The sequence below is a fragment of the Cydia fagiglandana genome, chromosome 2, assembly GCF_963556715.1.
Source record: "Cydia fagiglandana chromosome 2, ilCydFagi1.1, whole genome shotgun sequence".
Classification (NCBI taxonomy): domain Eukaryota; kingdom Metazoa; phylum Arthropoda; class Insecta; order Lepidoptera; family Tortricidae; genus Cydia; species Cydia fagiglandana.
This window is the reverse complement of record NC_085933.1, coordinates 10,215,736-10,237,398: the sequence shown is the minus strand read 5'-3', so window position 1 is coordinate 10,237,398 and position 21,663 is coordinate 10,215,736. Positions and strand designations below refer to the sequence as shown.

The following is a 21,663-nucleotide window of genomic DNA, read 5'->3' as shown; positions in this document are numbered from 1 at the left end:
ATCCAGAATTTTTAATGATGAGGGTCGTGAACTATCTGCGTCATACTCAGATTTTAAAACAAATAATGGGGCATTTCACGCCAAGCGGGCAGCGAAAAAAGTGTCAGGTCATAGAATTTGCTGAAATTTGGAATAATTATACTACTCGATATTCTAAAAATACGCATTCTTTTTTTTTTTTTTTTATTTGGCACCGTTTCCGGTTTGGAAGCATTTAAAAAATGGACGAAATTTGAGGAGAGCATTTTACAAAAGCTGATGCAGCTATTATTTAATAAACTGAAAAATAAGTTTAATATTGGTTTGTATACAATTTTAATTGCTTTATCTTGCAGTTATAACAATTTTGATATTTTTTAATTTTTTCATACAAAAAACCGGAAATGAAAATTTCAAGTCAAATTTATATAAAGTTCGGTATTTTTGAAAATTTTTATTTTTGCCTCAAAATGTAGCTTATAGTCCATCAAAAATACATGGAAAGTTTGAGAGTGGGATCTGCATTAGTTTCGGAGATACATGAACTAAAGTGCAAACGTGCCGGTCTGAGCGTCGTACTGGCGATTCCTTAGTTACCCAGTCAAATAAAGGTTTTGACCCTGGAATGACAAATAATAAGCTGGAAACTCGTATAACTACACCTTCGTTTCGGCGGTCTTTAAATTACGATAAAAGTCATAGAAAACCTCGTATTCGCGGCGGAGTTTATTCAAGGTCAAAGGTCACAAAAATTGCTTTATCACAAATATCAAGGTTTCTATACCTCCAACGATGTTTACATATAAATGAAGATTGTAGAGCATACAATTTGAGACAAATCATGTTCAGGGCATTTTTCTCGATCCTCAACCGTTTTGTAGGAATTGTCGGATAATTCGGATATAGCCGGCGCAAAACGCGTAGCGGTCAGCCATACGCTCCGTAATGCAAGTTCACCGTGAATTCCGGTTAATAATAACTTCTATAAAGTTATTTATTTCATAAGATGCTATTTACGGATCGTACGCTGATTTTAGAACAAAAGTTGTCTCTCCTGTGGACAATAGTTAACAGCTTGTGTGCATTTATGCAATCATTTTATGAAATAAGCTAATATGTAAAAGAAGTAAGAAGAAGTAGTACCCCTTCATTAGGATTAATTAGAAAATTAGGGTTTGTTGCCTCTAGTGTCCGCAGAAAAGAGGTAAAGTTGAAGTACAAATAATACAAGTAAACATTTCCACAATATTTTATTTAACTGGCGATGGAAATATGTATCTTTTCGATCTGTCTTCAACATTTGCAAACGTTGACTATTTGTTGGTTTTACATTGAGTTAAAATTTGGCATATTTATGAAAAACCAATGACAATGCAATATTTTTAATGACATTACTACATAGGTTAAAACAAAGTCGCTTCCCGTTGTTTGTCCCTGTGTATTTTAAATAGACAGAGTGATTCAAGAGGACGGTTTATGTATAATTTTATTAACCCGTGCGAAGCTGGTCGTTTTTAATGTATAAATAAGAATATATAATGACATCAGCCCTTCATCATGGCCATAAAACATATTCGCAGAATTGAGCAGATAACTGAAAAAAAAGTACAGTCCGCGATAAAAGCTTCATCAAAATCAAATCAAATCACACAAACTGTTAACTATTGTCCACAGGAGAGACAACTTTTGTTCTAAAATCAGCGTACGATCCGTAAATAGCATCTTATGAAATAAATAACTTTATAGAAGTTATTATTAACCGGAATTCACGGTGAACTTGCATTACGGAGCTTATGGCTGACCGCTACACGTTTTGCGCCGTCTATATCCGAATTATCCGACAATTCCTACAAAACGGTTGAGGACCGGGAAAAATGCCTTGAACATGATTTGTCTCAAATTGTATGCTCTACAATCTTCATTTATATGTAAACATCGTTGGAGGTATAGAAACCTTGATATTTGCGATAAAGCAATTTTTGTGACCTTTGACCTTGAATAAACTCCGGCGCGAATACGAGGTTTTCTATAACTTTTATCGTAATTTAAAGACCACCGAAACGAAGGTGTGGTTATACGAGTTTCCAGCTTATTATTTGTCATTCCAGGGTCAAAACCTTTATTTGACTGGGTAACTAAGGAATCGCCAGTACGACGCTCAGACCGGCACGTTTGCACTTTAGTTCATGTATCTCCGAAACTAATGCAGATCCCACTCTCAAACTTTCCATGTATTTTTGATGGACTATAAGCTACATTTTGAGGCAAAAATAAAAATTTTCAAAAATACCGAACTTTATATAAATTTGACTTGAAATTTTCATTTCCGGTTTTTTGTATGAAAAAATTAAAAAATATCAAAATTGTTATAACTGCAAGATAAAGCAATTAAAATTGTATACAAACCAATATTAAACTTATTTTTCAGTTTATTAAATAATAGCTGCATCAGCTTTTGTAAAATGCTCTCCTCAAATTTCGTCCATTTTTTAAATGCTTCCAAACCGGAAACGGTGCCAAATAAAAAAAATATAAAAGAATGCGTATTTTTAGAATATCGAGTAGTATAATTATTCCAAATTTCAGCAAATTCTATGACCTGACACTTTTTTCGCTGCCCGCTTGGCGTGAAATGCCCCTAATGTCACTCTTGTGGACATTGATTTCAATCATTGCTAAATAAATCAAACACGGGCAACACCTGCGCCCCAAAGACCGGCAATTATTTAATGTCTGTCTCGGTACATAATATTTAATACTTACTTAGGATACCTATCAAACAATATTACGCCTAAATGTAGGTACCTAATTAATTAAAACAAATATATTTCCGCTGTAAATTTATGTATTATACAAGTACGCCGCCTATAGGTAGGTCGGTACTCATTAAATACCTCCCAAATCAAGTTTAGATACCTATAGTCATTCGAGTCTAAACAAAGTAGGTATTTTATCCTTGTAAGCATGTTTACTTTTTTGCAAAAGTTTCAATATTATTTGAAATTACCTACTTCTAAACTTTTTGATACTTCATAAAGAAATACTTAACTGAACATAAAAGTTTCTTCTCTCTCCTTCTAATAACATCTAGATCAGCGGTCGGCAACCTTTTAGCAGCCAAGGGCCACATAGTAGTTAACAAAGATGTCGCGGGCCGTACCTTGGTAATATTTGTGACTTTAGCAGACATTGTCGTTCGTCAGTATTACATACAAAATAGCCAAGCGAGAGGTCAGCGGGCCGCATGCGCCCCGCGGGCCGCGGGTTGCCGACTGCTGATCTAGATGGTAGGTATATTCTTGAGGATATTATCCTATTGTAATATAAATTTATATTATCCTATTGTGATATAAATTTATATGACAATAGGATAATAGGATATAATTTATATTTATTTTGTCAAATTATTTAATTAATTAATTGAATCAAAAAATTATGTGGTAAAATTTAGCTTACTTTTTATTTCCCCCTTCTTATTGGTGACTTTGACACTTAACTATCTAAATATTATTCCTACTAGATTATTGATTATTTTATAGCAACTGTATTTATTTTATTGATAGTAATAATCAATATTAATTAAGCGAGTGCAGATATCAACAAACGATTGGCAGCTATATTATGTTACCGCAATCACATTATATTAACAGTTGGGTTTCGCCTGCGGTCTTCGCCGCCGCAGCGTAATCAAGTCCTGTATTAAAACATTTAAGCGATCATTGTTCAAAACGTTATAATTCTAATTATTATATTACGAATTATATACCTTAATTATAGCCAAAATAATTATTATGTGGTCGTGTTGTTAATAAGTTACAATAGTCACAATTATTACTTATGTTTTAACTATGTTAACGTATTTTTTATTTAATTATATATTGTATATTTTGACATCGCAGTCATCAGCAGAAGTAGTTAATTTAATAACACAACATAATTATTAAGTAAAATGTTGCTTTTATTTGCAATTTGATTATTAACCCTTCGGGTGGCAGCACCTCTGGTTGAACGGCAGGAGAAATGGCGCGGCCATTTTTTTAAATATGCCTTTGCGTGGCAGAGGCCGCGAGAAGGTTCGGTCATAACAAGCCCGTAATTGGCAGAGACCGTCTCGCGGCATCTGTGCGACGCTGCATTTCGCGCCTAAAATAAAACCGTTAAAACTATGCCTTGCTTGCTCACTCTTGCAAGATGCATTCGTCAATAAACAAGGATAGTATTTCCTAACGGTCGAATTCCCGCGTAAAACAAAGTCACGCGCCAAATTCGCGATGATCACCCATTGAGGCCCCGCCACTTGACGTATATTTTTCCAAAATGGCTGCGCCACTCAACGGGCTTGTTATGTTTGTCCTCCTCGCGGCCACCGCCACTTACCGTAGAGACCTCGAGGAGGACAATGCCACTCGAAGGGTTATAAAATCTGTTTTTATTTCCATCTCTCAGTAAAATTTTGCTGTCCCGCTCGCACAGTGCCATTGTGCCATTGTCCGCCGGCATCATGGCCGGGCAATGTACGAAATTATTCGTTTTTTATTTACTTTACCTCCGCATATGGCCGCGTTAAACTTCAAGTAGTCCAAATAACATGTATGTATTTAAACCAAAAATGGAGCTTTAGGGCTCCGTGATCGTTAGGGCTAAAAAAGTGCAATTTGGTATAGACTGATACATAGGAGTAACTTAAAACATGGCGCAAAATTGTAAAATAAAATCTACAAAAAAAATATGGTACCTTCTCTAAAATTTAAAGGGTTGAAAAAATGATGTAGTTTTCGTTGACCTGGAACTTTAGTTTATTTTTATTTTTAATAATTCAATGAAATTTAGCAAGCGATATCGTCTTAAGGCCAGCCCACACCAGCTGCGTGTGCGTATGTTGCAGCCGCGCACGCACACGTCACGCAAGCGGTGTGCCGTCTCTCATAAGGAACTGTATATTACATCACGCACCCAGTGTGCACAGGCCTTTACAATACATAAGTACAGGAAAAAATCTCAAATCTATAAAATTGTAACTTTTGAAACATTGGAGTTAATAATATGACACAAAAACGTAAAGGTATTTTTTTTTAGACAAATTTGGCTGCTCTATAAAATGCTGATACAAGAAACATTTTTTTTTTTCACTCATTTAACCCATTTGCAGCTTTAATGAATCAATGTCTACCAGCTTTGATTAATGAAACATTGATTACCAGAGTAAAGACAGTATTTTTACAGCAGATACTACTTATTTAGGTATCGACTTACTATCGGCATAGAGAAAAAAAAAATAGAGTGCTCACTCCATACATCCATTTTAGTACCAAAACTACTATTATTTTCATAGTCGACATCTAGCATTATCAGTACTGCTACTATTTTGATTTGAGTATTGTGATTTGTGAAATATCCGCACGGTGACTCCTATTGGCCTTCGCGCCTGTCTAAAAGAGATAGTGTTTACCAGCGAAATTTGTTTATGATTTATAGTCAGCTGCCTACGACACGTGGAAGATTGTCATGAATAATGGTGGCTGGTGACAAGCTGTCAGCGGGGCAGGCGCCGTGGGCAGCGCGGCCCGCTGGGAATCCGTGCGGACTTTATTTTACAGCCCTACAACATGTTCGTTGTAAATTATGAAAAGTTAATGCACCTTCAAACAGTTACAGAATTCTAAAACTAATAGCCGGTAGAGTGAGCTGTTAGCACGAATATTGACGGCTTAGTTTTTAGTGTTCCGTACAAAACTTTGCTCACGGAACACTTATTTTTAATATCGTAAATAGTAGAGTGTTATAGTAGGGCTAAGATGGTCGGCTGTTTATAATTTGTCACATGTCTGTCACGTTTTAACACTAAGTGCGAAAGTGACGCATGACATGACATGTGATAAAAAGGCGACCATGATATAGCTGCAGCAATGGTTTCGAAGTTTTGTTTTGAATGGTACTTTTTGCTGTAATACCAAATACTAACCGTTGTTTTACTTAAAATTAAATCGTAGATTGTCTGATGTTATTTTCATATAGGTAAATATGGAATAAAAAATATTTATTACTGGTCCCAAATAAACAAACATGTAACTATTCTTAAATATTTTCATTCATAAACAGGTCACTATCGAATCCATAAAACCGATTGGTTTAGGAACAATCGTATGAATAATAAGCTAATTAGTACAACATTATTTATTTTATTTTAACACTCTTAACGTTACACAGGAATTAAATTAATTGTTAACAAAATGAAGTCTGTAAAGCAAGTAGTGTATTCAGGCGATTTGTTCGGCAATTTATGGAGCTTGAATTTGAGTCCAGCCGGATTTATTAGGGCAGATCAACTTCACAGAAATTTATTAGGCGAGCGCTTTGAATGACTAGTGAAAGAAACCAGTGCCGTCAAACGGGGCGAATGGGGACAAATTTGAGTGGGACTGGGATATTTCTATGAGCGCTACAAGCGCTATTTTCTTGAAAATCATCGAGTAAATGTCAAATGTCATTGTCTAATTTTGTCCCTATTCACCCCACCACCCTTGTTCACCCTGCTTAACGGTGTCTGGTAGGTATTCGTTAAAATTTAAAGATAATTACTTATTAAAGTTCTCCAAGTTGGTTAAGCTCGTGGATCTGTCTTATTATAATATGCTATTACTGATAGGCTTTATTACTGCTAGGCCGTAGTTTAGCTTAATTAATTAATTTTACTTAGAATTGTTTATGATGTTTTTCACTAAACAAAACAGGATTAATTTTACATTTCTGAAACTGTTGATTATAAATAGGTACATGAATAGTTCTGCTCATTATGATATTATAAATTTGCTGTAGAAAGTTTTAAACTAATTATGTACTTACTTAATCCTTGAAATATAAGATTGTTTTGTATCTCAATAAAATTGGCTAATCATATTTTTCATTACTTATTACATACCTACATAAGCAAAAAATATGTCTACCTTTGCTTTTATTTTCAGTAGTAATATTTTTACACTGTCTATCATATCATAGCATATAATTATTAAAATTTTAGTACAAAAAAGCTAATAATATAGCCGAGGGATCTGACGAGATTTTTTTTAAACATTATTTAAGTATACGAGTATTTACACAAAAATATCTTCCGTCGCAAGTTACGTTCTTATTTTCTGGCTTTAGGCCTCCTCTTGTTTCTCTCCCTCCCTCCCTCTTTATTCGTATTTGTGATTTCATGTGCATATATGTTTATTTTTTATATCAAATTCTATAAAGTTATGTACTCACTGAGTATAATTGCATGAATTCTATAGTAATTTAAATTGTATTAATTACTCGTAATGCATGTTAATTATAAGATGTAATAATGTTTTGAAAAGATGTGTCCCGCCGAGTTTGTTGCCGGTCCCATATTGGGATACCCTCCTCCAATTGAGGGGGGATTTAAATCTTCTCGGGGCAGAGGTGTACGGTTGGAGCCGGTAAAGGTTTATTTGACGTTCATAAGCGCATTGTAATATGCCTACTTGAATAAACTATTTTTTATCTTATCTTTATCTTATCTTATCCCTCCTTTTAGTTCTCGACGCCTTCAGTTGGGTCTAGTAACGTCATCATCATCATCATATCAGCCAGAGGACGTCCACTGCTAGACATAGGCCCAGGTCCAGTAACGTATTGCAAGCGATTGGTCTACTCAGAAGCTCAGGACCGTGCTGCGTATGATACAAGTGTGGCCCGGTTGTGCCGTTCCCCAAATTAACTGTGGTACCTATTACGAAATTCTAAAAAGCCAATCTAAATAACCTTAATGGCCAATAATGGGTAACTCTGTAAAATCTGTTATCTATCCATCTAAATAAGCAAACTATCAAATTACACGCAAGTGATATACGATAATGACGTATCGTGGATTGGGGATAGGATAATTTACATTGATCCGGTGTTGGTTGGGCGCCATCAATACGGCCAGGGCAGCAATTAGTTCACCAGTAGCCCTCACGGGATATTTATCCCGGACCCATGTTTACTGATTGTTCAAATCAAATAAAACTATCCTCGATTTGTGGCAGCTATAATCGGCTTAAAGATAATGCCAAGCTATTAATCCTGAACATACATCATTATACCTATTAATTATACGAGTACAATCAATAATACCTTTACATATTATTATTTACTCATTTACGTAACAGTGCTTTATGAAAAGCTTGGCGCACAATCCTGAAATTCAACAACATTCGAAAATTCATAATATTATAAATGCTTCGCAAAATCTATTATTGCTAACCGGTTTATTTCCTTGCAACATAAATTATACAATTTATGATGTTTTATGATTTGAATTTAAATAAATGTGCTATAAATTCCCGTTAATGTAACAAGACAAGTTATCTGATGAAAATCTAGAGAGCCGTCGGGGTTCGAGAAAATTCGACTCCATTGCCAATCTAATCACTTTAGTAACGTTCAATTAGCATAATACCGGGTAAAAAGAGACTTCAGAGTTCAGACTGGTGGAAACATGTTTGAAAATACGCTAGATGTTCACCGGATGAATGAACGCTTACAAGTGCTGAATGCACTTTTACATTTAGTTTATTTTATATTTAATATGTTATATATACATACATAGATAGTTTCTTTTAAATAAATGTAAGCAAGCATTGCATATTAGCTAGAGTACGACCGATAAAACTATTAGGCATGTTTTGATTATAATTATTTACAATTTTACCTTTAAATTAATGCTTTGAATTCCATAATGGAGAAACCTATGCCTGTAATATCTACTAAAATTACCATACCAAATTGAAGCAAATAAGTACTTATTATTTCAATGGTGTAGTTAATCATTATTATTTTTCAGTTCTGGATTGGTAATTTATTTATACTGTAACTCTAGATAAAATATATGTACTTACTGCATCATGTATGCGGTATACAGCGTATATTAGAGTACTTATTCAACTAATTATTTCTTAAATAAATCTTTAATCATGCTTTTTTATTATTAACATTTCTCGGTTTTTACAGAAAAACAAAATCAGATTTGCTTTTATATTTAAAGAAATTATTGGGTTTATACTTAATACCTCTAGGACTATAAATAGGTATGCTCTTTCTTCTATTCTCGTTTATTACGATTAAAAATGCCTTTCTTTCCCGGTCTACTCTTTATTCGGTCTTTGAACTGAAATGCTTAAGAGAAACTTTAAAATAAGGTTTCCATCTACACGTAATGCTGGCGACCTGCGAGCGCAGCGGTTAAAGTTCTGACGCCGCGTCAGCGGGCAGTAATTGAATCTCGCGGGTCTGACACCCGGCCTGCGAGCCGATTGCTTATGAGCACTTCAAGCCGAGGCATCGTTTCCCTGAGATACTTTATTGGAAACTAACAAACTATATTTTAAATGTACTAGGTATTTGTATCAAGTCAAAATTCTGAAATGTCCATTCAACACGGCAAATAAAAATATTTACAACTTAATATTTTCTTACAAGAAGTTCTGACAATACGTTTTCAAAATTCGGGATGTATCTATGCTTAGGTAATAATTGTATAATATTAATTAATTGAATAACTATGAATAGTTGGTGCACCTACAATTTATCAAGTGTGTATACATACTAAATATTATACGTATAATTTACTTGAACGTCCTGAACTACTTGGTATTTTATGGGTTGTTTGGTTTAAATTAAATGTCTAGTACGAAAGCAAATTAAGAGCTCATGACACAATTTTACTGTTCTATGTGAAATGGACTAATAAAAATACTCGTAGCCTAATTATTGTCTTAAGAAAATGTGTATAATATACATTTCAGGAAGTATTTCAATGTACCTACCTACTACATTTAGCTAAATACATACTTATTTATTTAATAAGTACCTATGTAATGTATATATCTTGATTTGCCTAACTGCAATGTTTTCTCCATGCAGCATTTTTTTCTGAAATCGAATATAAATTTAAACAATTCGCCCCTATAGAGTTGAAATTACGAACAACGCGATCAAGCCTCATTTCCTCCGAGGAAACTTCTTTGTCGATCTGTGTCTTGTTATTTTGAGGAAAGCAGATAATATTATGGGTGACGGTTAAGAGTTTTGGGGAAATTTATAACGAGCCTTCGTTTCTTTTTCTTTGAGGCCTGGATATTTTATTACTGTCTTTGTAAAAACTTTTCCGTGAAAGTAGCCTTTGGTATTAATTTCTAAAATGTTCATTTTGTTTTATAGATTTGCGCCACTTTAGTAAATACGTTTTACGAAAAGACGAAATGTAATTTTCTATATGTTGCTTAGGTATATATGATAAAATAATTGAGTGTCTTCATAAGGGCTGATTTATTTATGCAAGAACTCGCATGCGATTTTAGTTACATTGCGGATTGTTGGTTATGTCCAAATGGACGTTGAATTCAACCGATCGATCAAAACCCGCAATGTAATGAAACTGCATGCGAGTTCTCGCATCATCTAAATGGGTCCTAAGACTAAATTTAATATACTTGATCCTATCTTATCAATTTATTTGTAATATTCTACTCGGTACTAAGTTTATGTCATTGATTTGTTTCAGAGAAATCACAGAACTGACCTCATGTTTTCGCCATCTACGAAAGCAGCCTGGTGGCTGGCAACATTTCTTAGTGTGTTAGTCACAGGTAAGAGTAACCTTTATTAACGTCAACATTTTCCCCTTCGGAATATACCTACTTGTAAAGCTATTTTCCTTGTGGGCAAATACCAAAATATCAAAGGGCATGATATTTTGGTATTTGTATTTGAATTATGTAACGCTAGTTACGAAATAAAAATAAACCTACTTATACTTAGTAAGTTTATTCAGGTAGCATAGGTTATTATTTTCGAAATATGATCTAAAGTACCTAAGCGGAAAACATTTCGGCCATTACGGCTTGTTCTGCATTTCCACGAATCAATACTTAGGCTTAGCGGAGCTTAATTGAGTAAGTATGGAAATATGCTAAGAAGTAACATCAAGTATATTCCGTTAGTTCCGGGCTTTGGTTTAAAATTAATGAACAGTTATGTTGAGTTAGTGAGGCACGGTGTTCTGTACCGGGCAGTGTCACCCTCGAGTTAGATTTGATCCACAGACCACCTTAACTACTAGACGGAGCACATAAGTCAATCGAGGTCATCACACATATTGCTCTCCCGTACAAATTGAATATGGCAGAGCGACCGCTTATTTCAGTTGCACCAATTAGGACCACTACTCGAGTATTTTTAAAATATTAATAGAAAAATTATTAAATAAGCTTCAGGGGTGTTCTTGGTTTATTATAGTATAAAATAACGTAGAATGCAACTCTGTTGTGCTGCTGGATTCGTGGCATTTTACAAGGAAAATTGTACATATGTGTGGTGACCTCGTGCTCTTTGTAAACGCTTCGTAACGCAGTGTCTGTGACTTGATCCTACCTATTGCAAAACTACAACTACGCTGCAACAACTTCAAGCTTAATATTCACCGACTTCTTTGCTTTCGTATATAGGTATTGTTTGCTTTGTGAAGCTTATTCATAACTATGTGTGTTTATACAGTGTGTTTTCTGTAACAGGAGCAATAAATTAAACTGTAGGCTGTAGGCACTCCTCAAACTAACCAACATTTGTTCAGCAACTTTTGAAAATAACTCATTTTTTGATTTTTATTACACTTCAAAGTTTATTCTAAGACGCAATGTATTGCAAATTTTGTTATGTTAAAAGCGTGACAAGTAACGTCAAACACACTGATGTCAGCGTACATTGAAGGCAATAAGTATTTATTTTGTATGAAAAAGAGGAAGTCTAAAAGTATTCATAATTTTTTAAAGTTGCTGAACAAATGTTGGTCAGTTTGAGGAGTACAGCCTTTAGTTTAATTTATTGCTCCTGTTACAGGAAGCACCCTGTATATACTCTTTATTTGTACATATACATATGGTATTCGTACATGTCTGTTTATAACGTGTACAATAAAAAGTATTTGGTATTGATTTGTATCACTAAACACCTTACACCTTACCTATAAACAACCGCGTCTGTCTGTTTTATGTATTTTCGCGGTAAACTCAAAACCTACTGAAGGGATTTTCATGCGGTTTTCAAAGCTCAATAGAGTAATTTTTGAGGAAGGTTTAGGTGTGTAATTTGTTAAGGTTTTCTGTAACCCATGCGAAGCCGGGGCGGGTCGCTACGTCGCTAGTTATATACAATAATAAATAATGTTGTGTTAAGGCTGATTTAGACGGTGCGAGAACTCGCATGCGAGTTTCTTTACATTGCGGTATTTGATTGATCGGCTGAACTGGATGCGACCAATAGTCCCCAGTGTAACTAAAATCGCATACGAGTTCACTCGTCGTCTAAATCAGCCCTTAGTGATATGTAAACTTTTAACTTCGATGTTGATATTTGCAACGCCCTTAGTAGTTAGCAGTTTTGTGTTTCAAATGTCGAATCCATAGTTAGAGCAACAACTGGACGATTCCATTACTTATAGGTACTTAAATAGCGGGCCGTTGTAACACTAAGGGTCTTTGTAGGTTTCCTACTGACAAAATAAAAGGCGATTATTTATCTAAATATACACATTGTTTGAAGAGCTGCATATTAACCTGTTTTCGATACGTTTTCCTGTTAATTCTATAAACAGCCTGAAGAGAGGTTTAAGTGTTATATTGGGTGATCATATAATAGACTGGGTGGATTTTGGGGAATCTTATAATTAATAATTCACTTGCGATAGGAGCGCCTGTTATTTTGCCTCTGTATTTAAACTATTAATATGTGTTTCTTTTGTATGTGAGGTACGCAGTAAAGAATACTAAGCTTGTGTTGAATTTTTATAGATTTTACATACTTTAATACCTACCTAAAAACGTTTTCTTGTAAACAGGTGAAATACCTATCCAGGCGGAGGTGGAGCCGGAATTCCTGGCGCCGCTTGAGAACCACACGGTGACACAAGGTCGCGATGTGCATTTCACATGCGTCGTCAACCACCTTTCCAACTATCGGGTGAGTAAATTACAGTAAAAATTAAGAGGTATATACATTTTTTTTTACATTATTATTCCGACGCCGGAAGTCATACCGCTATCAATTTATAGAGATCAACTATTTTTTATTAGAACTTGTGTATAATAGCAGTCCTAGCCGCTGAATCTAAAAGCCGCGTCCACGAAATTTTAAAGATTTTAGACAAATTACGGAATTTAACAGCTATATGAGCCTAAGCAAGGCTCTTCACCTTAAGGAACATAAGTAAACTTACTAGCCCCGCTGCAGTCCATGTCAGTGTATGTAATAAATATGTACCTAATTACCTGCATTAGTACATAAGATGTACTTACTCGCAAAATTAAATGCTAGAACCTTACCGTGGTAGAAATAAATTTACGCAAACAGTAGAATTGTTACTAATTTATTTCGCAACCGCAACAAAGCGAGATGTCACATGAAAAATGCGCTGAAGCGGCGCGGGCGAGACACCCTGCATTCCTCGGATGAAAGTCGGTACCATTTTACGTGTCGTTCTCCCAGTTTTACATTCGCTACAGTGTTTAAGTCACATTAAGTTTCGTCTCGGTGGTGAACAACACAAGCGATTTAAAACTTGGAGAAGCGCCGGCGAAATGGGACCGATTTATGACGTTAATCCTAGATATAAAACGGAATTTCATGCTCATATGCAGCTTTAGTGTCAAGCGTTTTGTATTGTACACACTCTGATTGCATTGTTTAAGTTTATAATTTATAGCGCTATTCTACAATCATTTTTAAGCGTTTTGTTAAGAGGGCGTCGAGGAGGGTAAATTTTCAGATTCTGTCAAATTACCCCATTTCACACACAAACGCAGCTCACGCACACTACCTCAATTTACTGGGACAGGTCAGTGACCCCTAATGTTTTTTTAAAGGTGCTGTTTCGAGTTTAGTGTTAACTACTGACCTTCTTTGAGGAATTTAAACTGTCAAAGCTTTCCTTTGTGAGAAGACAGAGAAAAAACACTTTTTATATATAGCTTTCCTTGTTTGTTCATGTCATGTCATAGGTATGTGACGTATTAGGTAATTAATTATTTTCGTTGTTGACTTTTGTATTAAGATAGGTACAAAACGGCGACGCTCTTAACTGTCCATCGGTAGACCTTATGCCTTTTGTAATAAGGTTTATGGACTGTCAGTTAACAGTGTGGTGGTGTGCGATGGTAGGTATGCGGTTTGTAGACATAGACCAAATTAAACCTAGGAGTTTTATTATTAAAGATATAAGAAATCGTCTACTTTACCTACTCGAAAAAAGTGGACTCTATCTAAAATTATCCCTTCATTAGTTATAGGTCTTGTAACATTTTTTACAACTATAGACGCTTATTATATTTCACTTATAACTTAATTTTTAAAGCTCTGTTGATATAATAAGGCTTTAAAAAATCTAATAAAATTCAGGTACTACACTTATACTTTTGTAAGTCAGTAAGTGATGCTTACTTAAAACTTATCGGGAAATCAAATAACTCATAACTACCTACTTATATTAAAATATTTAAATTTACTAATTCATCTCATACGTTCAATAAGGCCCGGGACTGGGCCTTGTCACCCGCACCGACAGAGGGCCTTTTTAGTCCTACATAATATTAAAGAACTGTGTCCCGGATAGTACGGGTTCTGGTCCATGACGCGTCCTGAATTAACTTATACAGGGTGTAATTGTTAAGTCAAACAAAAATTGTGCGGATGAAATCAAACGACGCATGGCTATCACCAGGTCAGCCATGGATCGGCTCAGAAAAATATGGAGAAACAGAAACATCACAAAGGCCACTAAAATACGACTTGTCAGGGCATTAGTGTTTCCCATATTTCTTTATGGTGCTGAGACGTGGACTCTAAGGGAAAGCGAGAAAAAGAAGATCGACGCTCTAGAAATATGGTGCTGGAGAAAAATGCTTGGCGTAACCTGGACACAGTTCCGAACCAACGTCTCAATTCTTCAGGAACTTGGTATTAAACAACGTCTTTCTTCCATCGTCCAGTGTCGTATTCTCACTTTCTTTGGACATATTACGCGTCGAGATGATACATCTGTGGAACGACTTGTGGTGCAGGGAAAAGTCGAAGGCACAAGGCGCGGTAGGTCACCAATGCGTTGGTCAGACCTAGTCAAAAGTGCATTCAATGAACCACTCCATGAATGTACAAGAAGGGCTACAGTACGGGAGGAATGGCGACGGATTGTGAAGCTTGCCACCGGCCCTGACATGACGACCACGACCACTCTGACAAGAGTGTGACGACAAAGAAGAAGAATTGTTAAGTGTGGCCAGGCTACAATTCCGTAAATATAACAGATATCAGAAAACTTCAAATTGATATCGAAAGTGCGTTACCTAATGAGTAAAATTACATTAATAACTTTTTTTAAATAAATGCAGAAATATCCCAAACATTAACTTCCAATCAAACCCTCCCACACATTTAGTACGACGACTCAACCCTCAAAGAACGTCGGTGTTGTAAGAGACAAAACTGCTTGAGATTCATTATTTGCGATAATAAACTGTAATAAAATAATAAAACTACCGTTTATGGAATAATAAATCTAACACTTATTTTTTAAGGAAGTACATTTTTTGTTTACAGTAGTTTCTCGAAATGACGCCCTTCTTGTGCGATACATTGACGGGCCCCCTTAAATATTTCTAAATTAACTTTGCGGCGTGATTAAAAAATAAATGTTAGATTTATTATTTCATAAACGGTAGTTTTATTATTTTATTACAGTTTATTATCGCAAATAATGAATCTCAAGCAGATTTATCTCTTACAACACCAACGTTCTTTGAGGGGTGAGTCGTCGTACTAAATGTATGGGTGGGTTTGAAGTTAATGTTTGGGATATTTCTGCTTTTATTAAAAAAATATATTAATGTAATTTTACTCATTGGATAACGCACTTTCGATATCAATTTGAAATTTTCTGATATCTGTTATATTTACGGATTTATAGCCCGGCTACACTTAACGATTACACCCTGTATATCATTAGATAATTCATAGCCTATATCTATAGAATAAATTGTTCTTATGAGCGTATTTGGTGGGCATCCCTTATTAGTAAAAAAGCCTACTGCTTTATAATAGGGTGGCAATGGTGGCAGAAACCCATTTCATTTGTAAAATTGTAGGGATGAATGTATAGTTTATTGTAAATCCCAAATATATTAAATTACCCGCGGACAGAGCGACCGATTTTATTATTAGATAATTTTCACATGTATGAGCTCTGTTCTGTGTAAGTAATCCTAGAGCAGCTGTAAGCGCTGCGCGCCGTGTTTGACGGTCTAACGATCCGCCCTCGGCTGCAGCGCTGACAGCGATGTATTGTGCCCGCTTCCCGCAGGCGCAGAGAGCTAGATACGAACGTTGTTATCGAGGCTGTCATACTAAGTTGCTTTTTCCCGTTAAATTTGTGTTTTGTAATTATTATTTGGCTTTCGCTCTTTCTCCTTCTGTTTGTATAAAGATAGATAGATGTGTGTATTGTGTGTCGTAACGGACAATAAATCGGTGTGCGAAAACGAACGCTTGGTGCCTATTATTTGCTCCTGCATCTGCACCCGCTTACCACGCCTAGCACAACTCTACCTTCCACATCTACAAAATTATCACCTGTAATTTATCTGTAAAATATTAAAACATTGTATTCACACTTTTCAAATGCCAGATTCAGTTTTTTTTTTTAAATGTTTGACTTTGGCCATAATTCAATTTGAATAGAAATCATCACCGCCACGCGCTACTAATTAATATTCAGAAAAAATATATGAGTGCCTATTTTTATTTTTTTGACATTTAGATTTTATTCTAGAAATTATAGACTAGTATTTTTTATACAATCTTTTTAATGTTTGACGATCCTTCTGTGAAATTCTTAGTGTTAAATTTGATATGTATAATAATCCAATTTTATTATGGAATAATATTAACATCAATAAATTGTTCTGATAGTTAGATTAAGATTAATTACGATTCATAAGAGCTTGTTGCTAGGCCTAGATTTTGCAATTTTTTATTTAGTACAAATCACCACACTGTGATTGTAAAGGCCAAAATTGTCCTAAAATTACATATCATTATCATTTATTGTGCAAAAATCAGTTTATTTGTATGAATCGTTATACCTATATACGATTATTTAAAAACTGAATTCCTCGTCCCTAAATTATACAAAAATGATATATAACTTGCCCTAGTTGCTAAAAGCATGAAGAAATATAGCATAGATTGGACTTCATAGATTGGAGCCGACCATTTCCCCTCTTCCCTTATTTTTGGTATACTAAGCCACTAGTATTGGGTTGCCTATAATTATTTTTCTTTGAATGTACTCGTAAACCTCTATCCGTTAGTATGCGATTCATTAATGGACGCACCATGGCCCAAATCGGGACACTGTTCTTTAACACGTAATGTTAATAATCAGTGAACATCTTTAATTACGCTCAAATGCTTAAGTTTCAGTACAGGTAAAAGTACATATGAGCTGTACTTTTAATGGTTAGTACAATCGGCATCAAATGGAGAGTGACGGCCAAAGTGACCAAATATAGCTATAGGATCTAAATGTGGACGAATAAGGTCAGGTGAAGCATATAAGGCCCACCTTTATTTTAACTGAAATAGTTATATTAATAATCAGGATATTATTACCAAATCAATGTTTCTTCATATATACCAAAATAGTTATAAAAATATTCCGGCGCTTTTGAAAAATACACGTTTTATAAAAAAACCATACCATGTTGGTTCGGAACCGGGCCTTGTTACTTGCACTGACAGTTGAACACTGACTTGAACATAAGTTCAAGAATAATAGAAAATATTACCGGGCCTTATTAGCTTTTATCATGAATTAATTTCATCTTCAATTTAAAATGGTCTATAGTAAAATACGGCCTACATGAGTCATGGAAAAACAAATTGTATTTTATTTAGAAAGTACTTATAATATATGTTGTTCATAATCTTCAGTAAGCTGACTTCTAGGAGTCTATCTATTATAATTAATGTAGATTGACAGTTTACTTAGCAAATTGTACTTTTATACCTTTGAAACAAGCATTTGAGCGTAATTAATGATGTTTACTGATTGTTAATCTTAAATATACCTATTATGTAGGGCACTTAAATTATTTTAGCGGACCGAGCGGATATGTATGTTTGTAGACCACTTTTTTATTTAAATAATTAAATTGTAATTCATTCAAAAAAAGGTTACTACAATTAGGGATATAGATACCTCACCTACCTTATTACAAAGCATTACAAAAATGTCCAAAGGCCAAAGCCACACTGATAAGACATAAGACCTCATAAATACCTATAAATAAACGTTCACTGAAAAAAACCCTAAGGCATTTCTGATAAGTAATTATTTTTCGTTACTGAGTTATCGTTTTGCACCGAATATCAATGAAATAAAAGCACGTTAATTTGATAGATACATTTATATAAAAATCGTCACATGGAACCAATATAGGTACTCGTAAACCAGACCACTGCGGTATTGGCTTTAAATATCGTTCTTTCAACTGATAATATAGCCACAAAAACTCGCTGAGACTGCAGGTCGAGTCTTGATTTCAATTTCTTGATGATATATCATTGAATTAACTTTCAAAGCACGTGATAGCTCTCAGAATAGCAACAAAACTGGTTGAAACTAAGAATTTTATTGCTGATATTATGTGAACAACATTGCTTCGTCTTCATAAATAAAATTTTAATAATTTATATTGTTTACGTTAAAATGTGAAGAAATTTGTTGATAAATTGTCTATCTAGTATATTGACATTATGTCATATATGTTTTTAAAATGACGTAATATGAATGCCAGCACAATGAAAATTTATTCCAATAAGATAAAACAAATCTTCAAATTTTTTTCATTTTTAGTGAATTAGGAAGAAACTAATTACACTGATTTGGTTGTGTTCGTATATTTTTTATATAATTTGTTATATTTTTAAAGTATTATGACTTATGAATAAAAACAAATCAAAATTTTAATGACTCTTGATCTCCGTGTGACATTATTCATTTACCCTATTTATTTTGAACACAGTTTTTCACTGGTATCATCATTCGTATACGGACATGAATTTATGTCATAAATGAACTGTCAAAATGGGAGATTTTAAGTACGCGTCCGCTCCGGACGGCCCACAGCGGGCATCTGATTCAAAGGAGAATTTGACAGATATGGCGGATGTATGGAAATTTTACGAAAGTTTACGTTTACGATTGAGTTTCTCTGTTGTCTTTAAGAGGAAAAATAGGAAAAGCCTGATTCGTTGTAGTCCAGTTATCTGGCTTTTGAAATCACTCGATTTTATAGCTTGAGCATCGAAATTTTTATACAAATTTTACTAAACGCTGACACTCGTTCATCTCGTTTTAGGTACAACTTTGCATGAGTGTATTTATTATATTGTAAAAGATTTCAAATTTTCAAGGGTGATTCGTTGTAAACACACTCTTTGGGATAATAATGATATTTATTATAAAAAAAATTATCAAGAGATGTGGACGCTAGCCACTAAACGGTGACTGCCTTTTTCGCTGATTTTGCTCGATGCAGTCTTAACTTGCGTTTATTTGAGTGTGTTTATCGTATGTACTTATATACCTCTCGCAACTGGATGTTACAAATTATCCAATCTAAACCTGCGAATTAACAAGAAGTATTTTTAGGTCGCATGGATAAAGTCCGACTCAAAGGCGATCCTCGCGATCCATACTAACATGGTGGCGCTGAACCCGCGTCTGTCCGTCACCTACAACAACCACAACACCTGGAAGCTGCACGTCAGCAACGTGCAGGCTAATGATTCGGGCACCTACATGTGCCAGGTCAACACGGACCCAATGAAGAGTCAGGTACCTTTGATACCCCTTGTTTAGAATTTTTACGCGCTCAGGCGTAACGCCTAGTAGCGTAGTTTTTGGCCATATATAACGTGAAGTTCTAGGAAGCTACTTAGGATAACTTAACTTAGCTACTTAGCTTCATAACTAATTAGGATAAAAATATCACCTTACGACATCCTATACCTACATACTGGCCCTTAGTTCATTTTATTTATGCTTAGCTGCACACGCCACATACCTACTTACCTACTAACTAAAGGTACTTAAAAAGAAAACTATTCCGAGTAACTGGAATAGTAATAGTATACGATCGGAAAAGCTATGTTGAAATTAGTTGCAATTTAAACTGATTATAAATTCGTGAGTGCAAAGTAATTTGATGTAATTTTTGAGCTTGTTTCTCATGTTAGCTTACATCTTTTAAGGCTAGAATGGAAGTTACACTATAAGTTAATCGAATTAAAAAATATATCGCAATAGACTGTAAACTCGCAATAGCATGAAGATGAATAGATGTTCTTATGTTTAACAGATGCCGTTTAACTTCAAGACTATCTCGGTAATGCAGTGATTTATCTTCGTAGATGGGTCACCTAGCGGTAGTGATACCACCGGACATAGTGGACACGGTTAGCGAGGGCAGCTCGGCGCGTGAAGGCGGCAGCGTGCGGTTAGCATGCAGCGCGACGGGCGTGCCGGCACCCGCTGTCATGTGGCGTCGCGAACACAACAAGCCCATCGTATTCCGTCATGATGGCGGCCGGGAGAAGAAAGGTAAGATGCCTTACTTATCGTACACACATCTCTAAACTACCCACTTTAGCGGCGCGGTCAGCGAGGGCAGATTAACGCAGGACAGCAAAGTTCGGCTGCATGGAGTACATGGCGTGCACTGCGACGGGTGGACTAGTACCCAACATGTCACGCCGCCAACACTACAAATCCATCACGTTCCTCCACGATAAACGTGAGAGTTTGATACAATTATGTAATATGTAAAGTGTCATTCTATGGAACATGCTAAGTATGTAAACAAAAGTCACTAGTAAATTCATCATTCACAGACAATTTCAATTATGACTGTTTGTTTACATAGTTAGCAAGTTCCATAGAATGACACTTTATATTATATAAATGCCGTATACCTTAAGATATTATACGCGTTTATTGCGATTACGTAATTTTCTTGGAATAAGTATATGTAGTTATTGAAATAATACTTACTGCAATTACTTACTCGGACCAAGCTAATTCTGCACGACATTTGACCAAGTCTGGCTGTGTCATCGTTAATGTCAATTTTTTATAAAAATATAATAAGGTGAGTACTTATTTGTGATGTTTATAATGACGCTCCTACACTTTGTTTGGGTCAAGTCGGTGCAAACGTAAGCTTTGCCGGACTCGAATTTACGCAAGTTTTGAGTGAATTATTTTAACCCCGCATATCTCAAAATAGACACCGACACAATTAATTATAGAATACTTAATGATACTTTTGAGTACTCGCGTGGAACGATTGATCGGACGAAAATGTTTTTTAGCTTTCTCGAAATGAATGACACCCACCTTTAGCATTAACAAGTTAATTTTGTATGAACCACTTAGAAAAAGATTTATATTTGAACAGTAGGCAATAAAAATAGAATAAGCTAAATGTCAAATATATTTTACCTTAAAATACACCAAAGATAAAATAAAGAAATTGTTTTCTTTCAAAATGTCTTGTATTTCTACAGAAATTTTAGCAGCAGCGTTAA

The 21,663-nt window shown here is 35.0% G+C and overlaps 1 protein-coding gene across 1 annotated transcript in view; it reads left to right on the top strand.

Annotated features, from left to right (window-relative positions):
• The window catches only part of LOC134675739 (lachesin-like), an 84,554-nt gene that overhangs the window by 31,491 nt on the left and 31,400 nt on the right, over window positions 1-21,663 (top strand). The window contains exons 2-5 of the mRNA XM_063534052.1: window positions 10,529-10,613; window positions 12,860-12,981; window positions 19,727-19,912; window positions 20,488-20,677. Of these exons, the coding sequence (XP_063390122.1) occupies window positions 10,529-10,613; window positions 12,860-12,981; window positions 19,727-19,912; window positions 20,488-20,677 (583 nt within the window). The remainder of the gene's footprint in view (window positions 1-10,528; window positions 10,614-12,859; window positions 12,982-19,726; window positions 19,913-20,487; window positions 20,678-21,663) is intronic.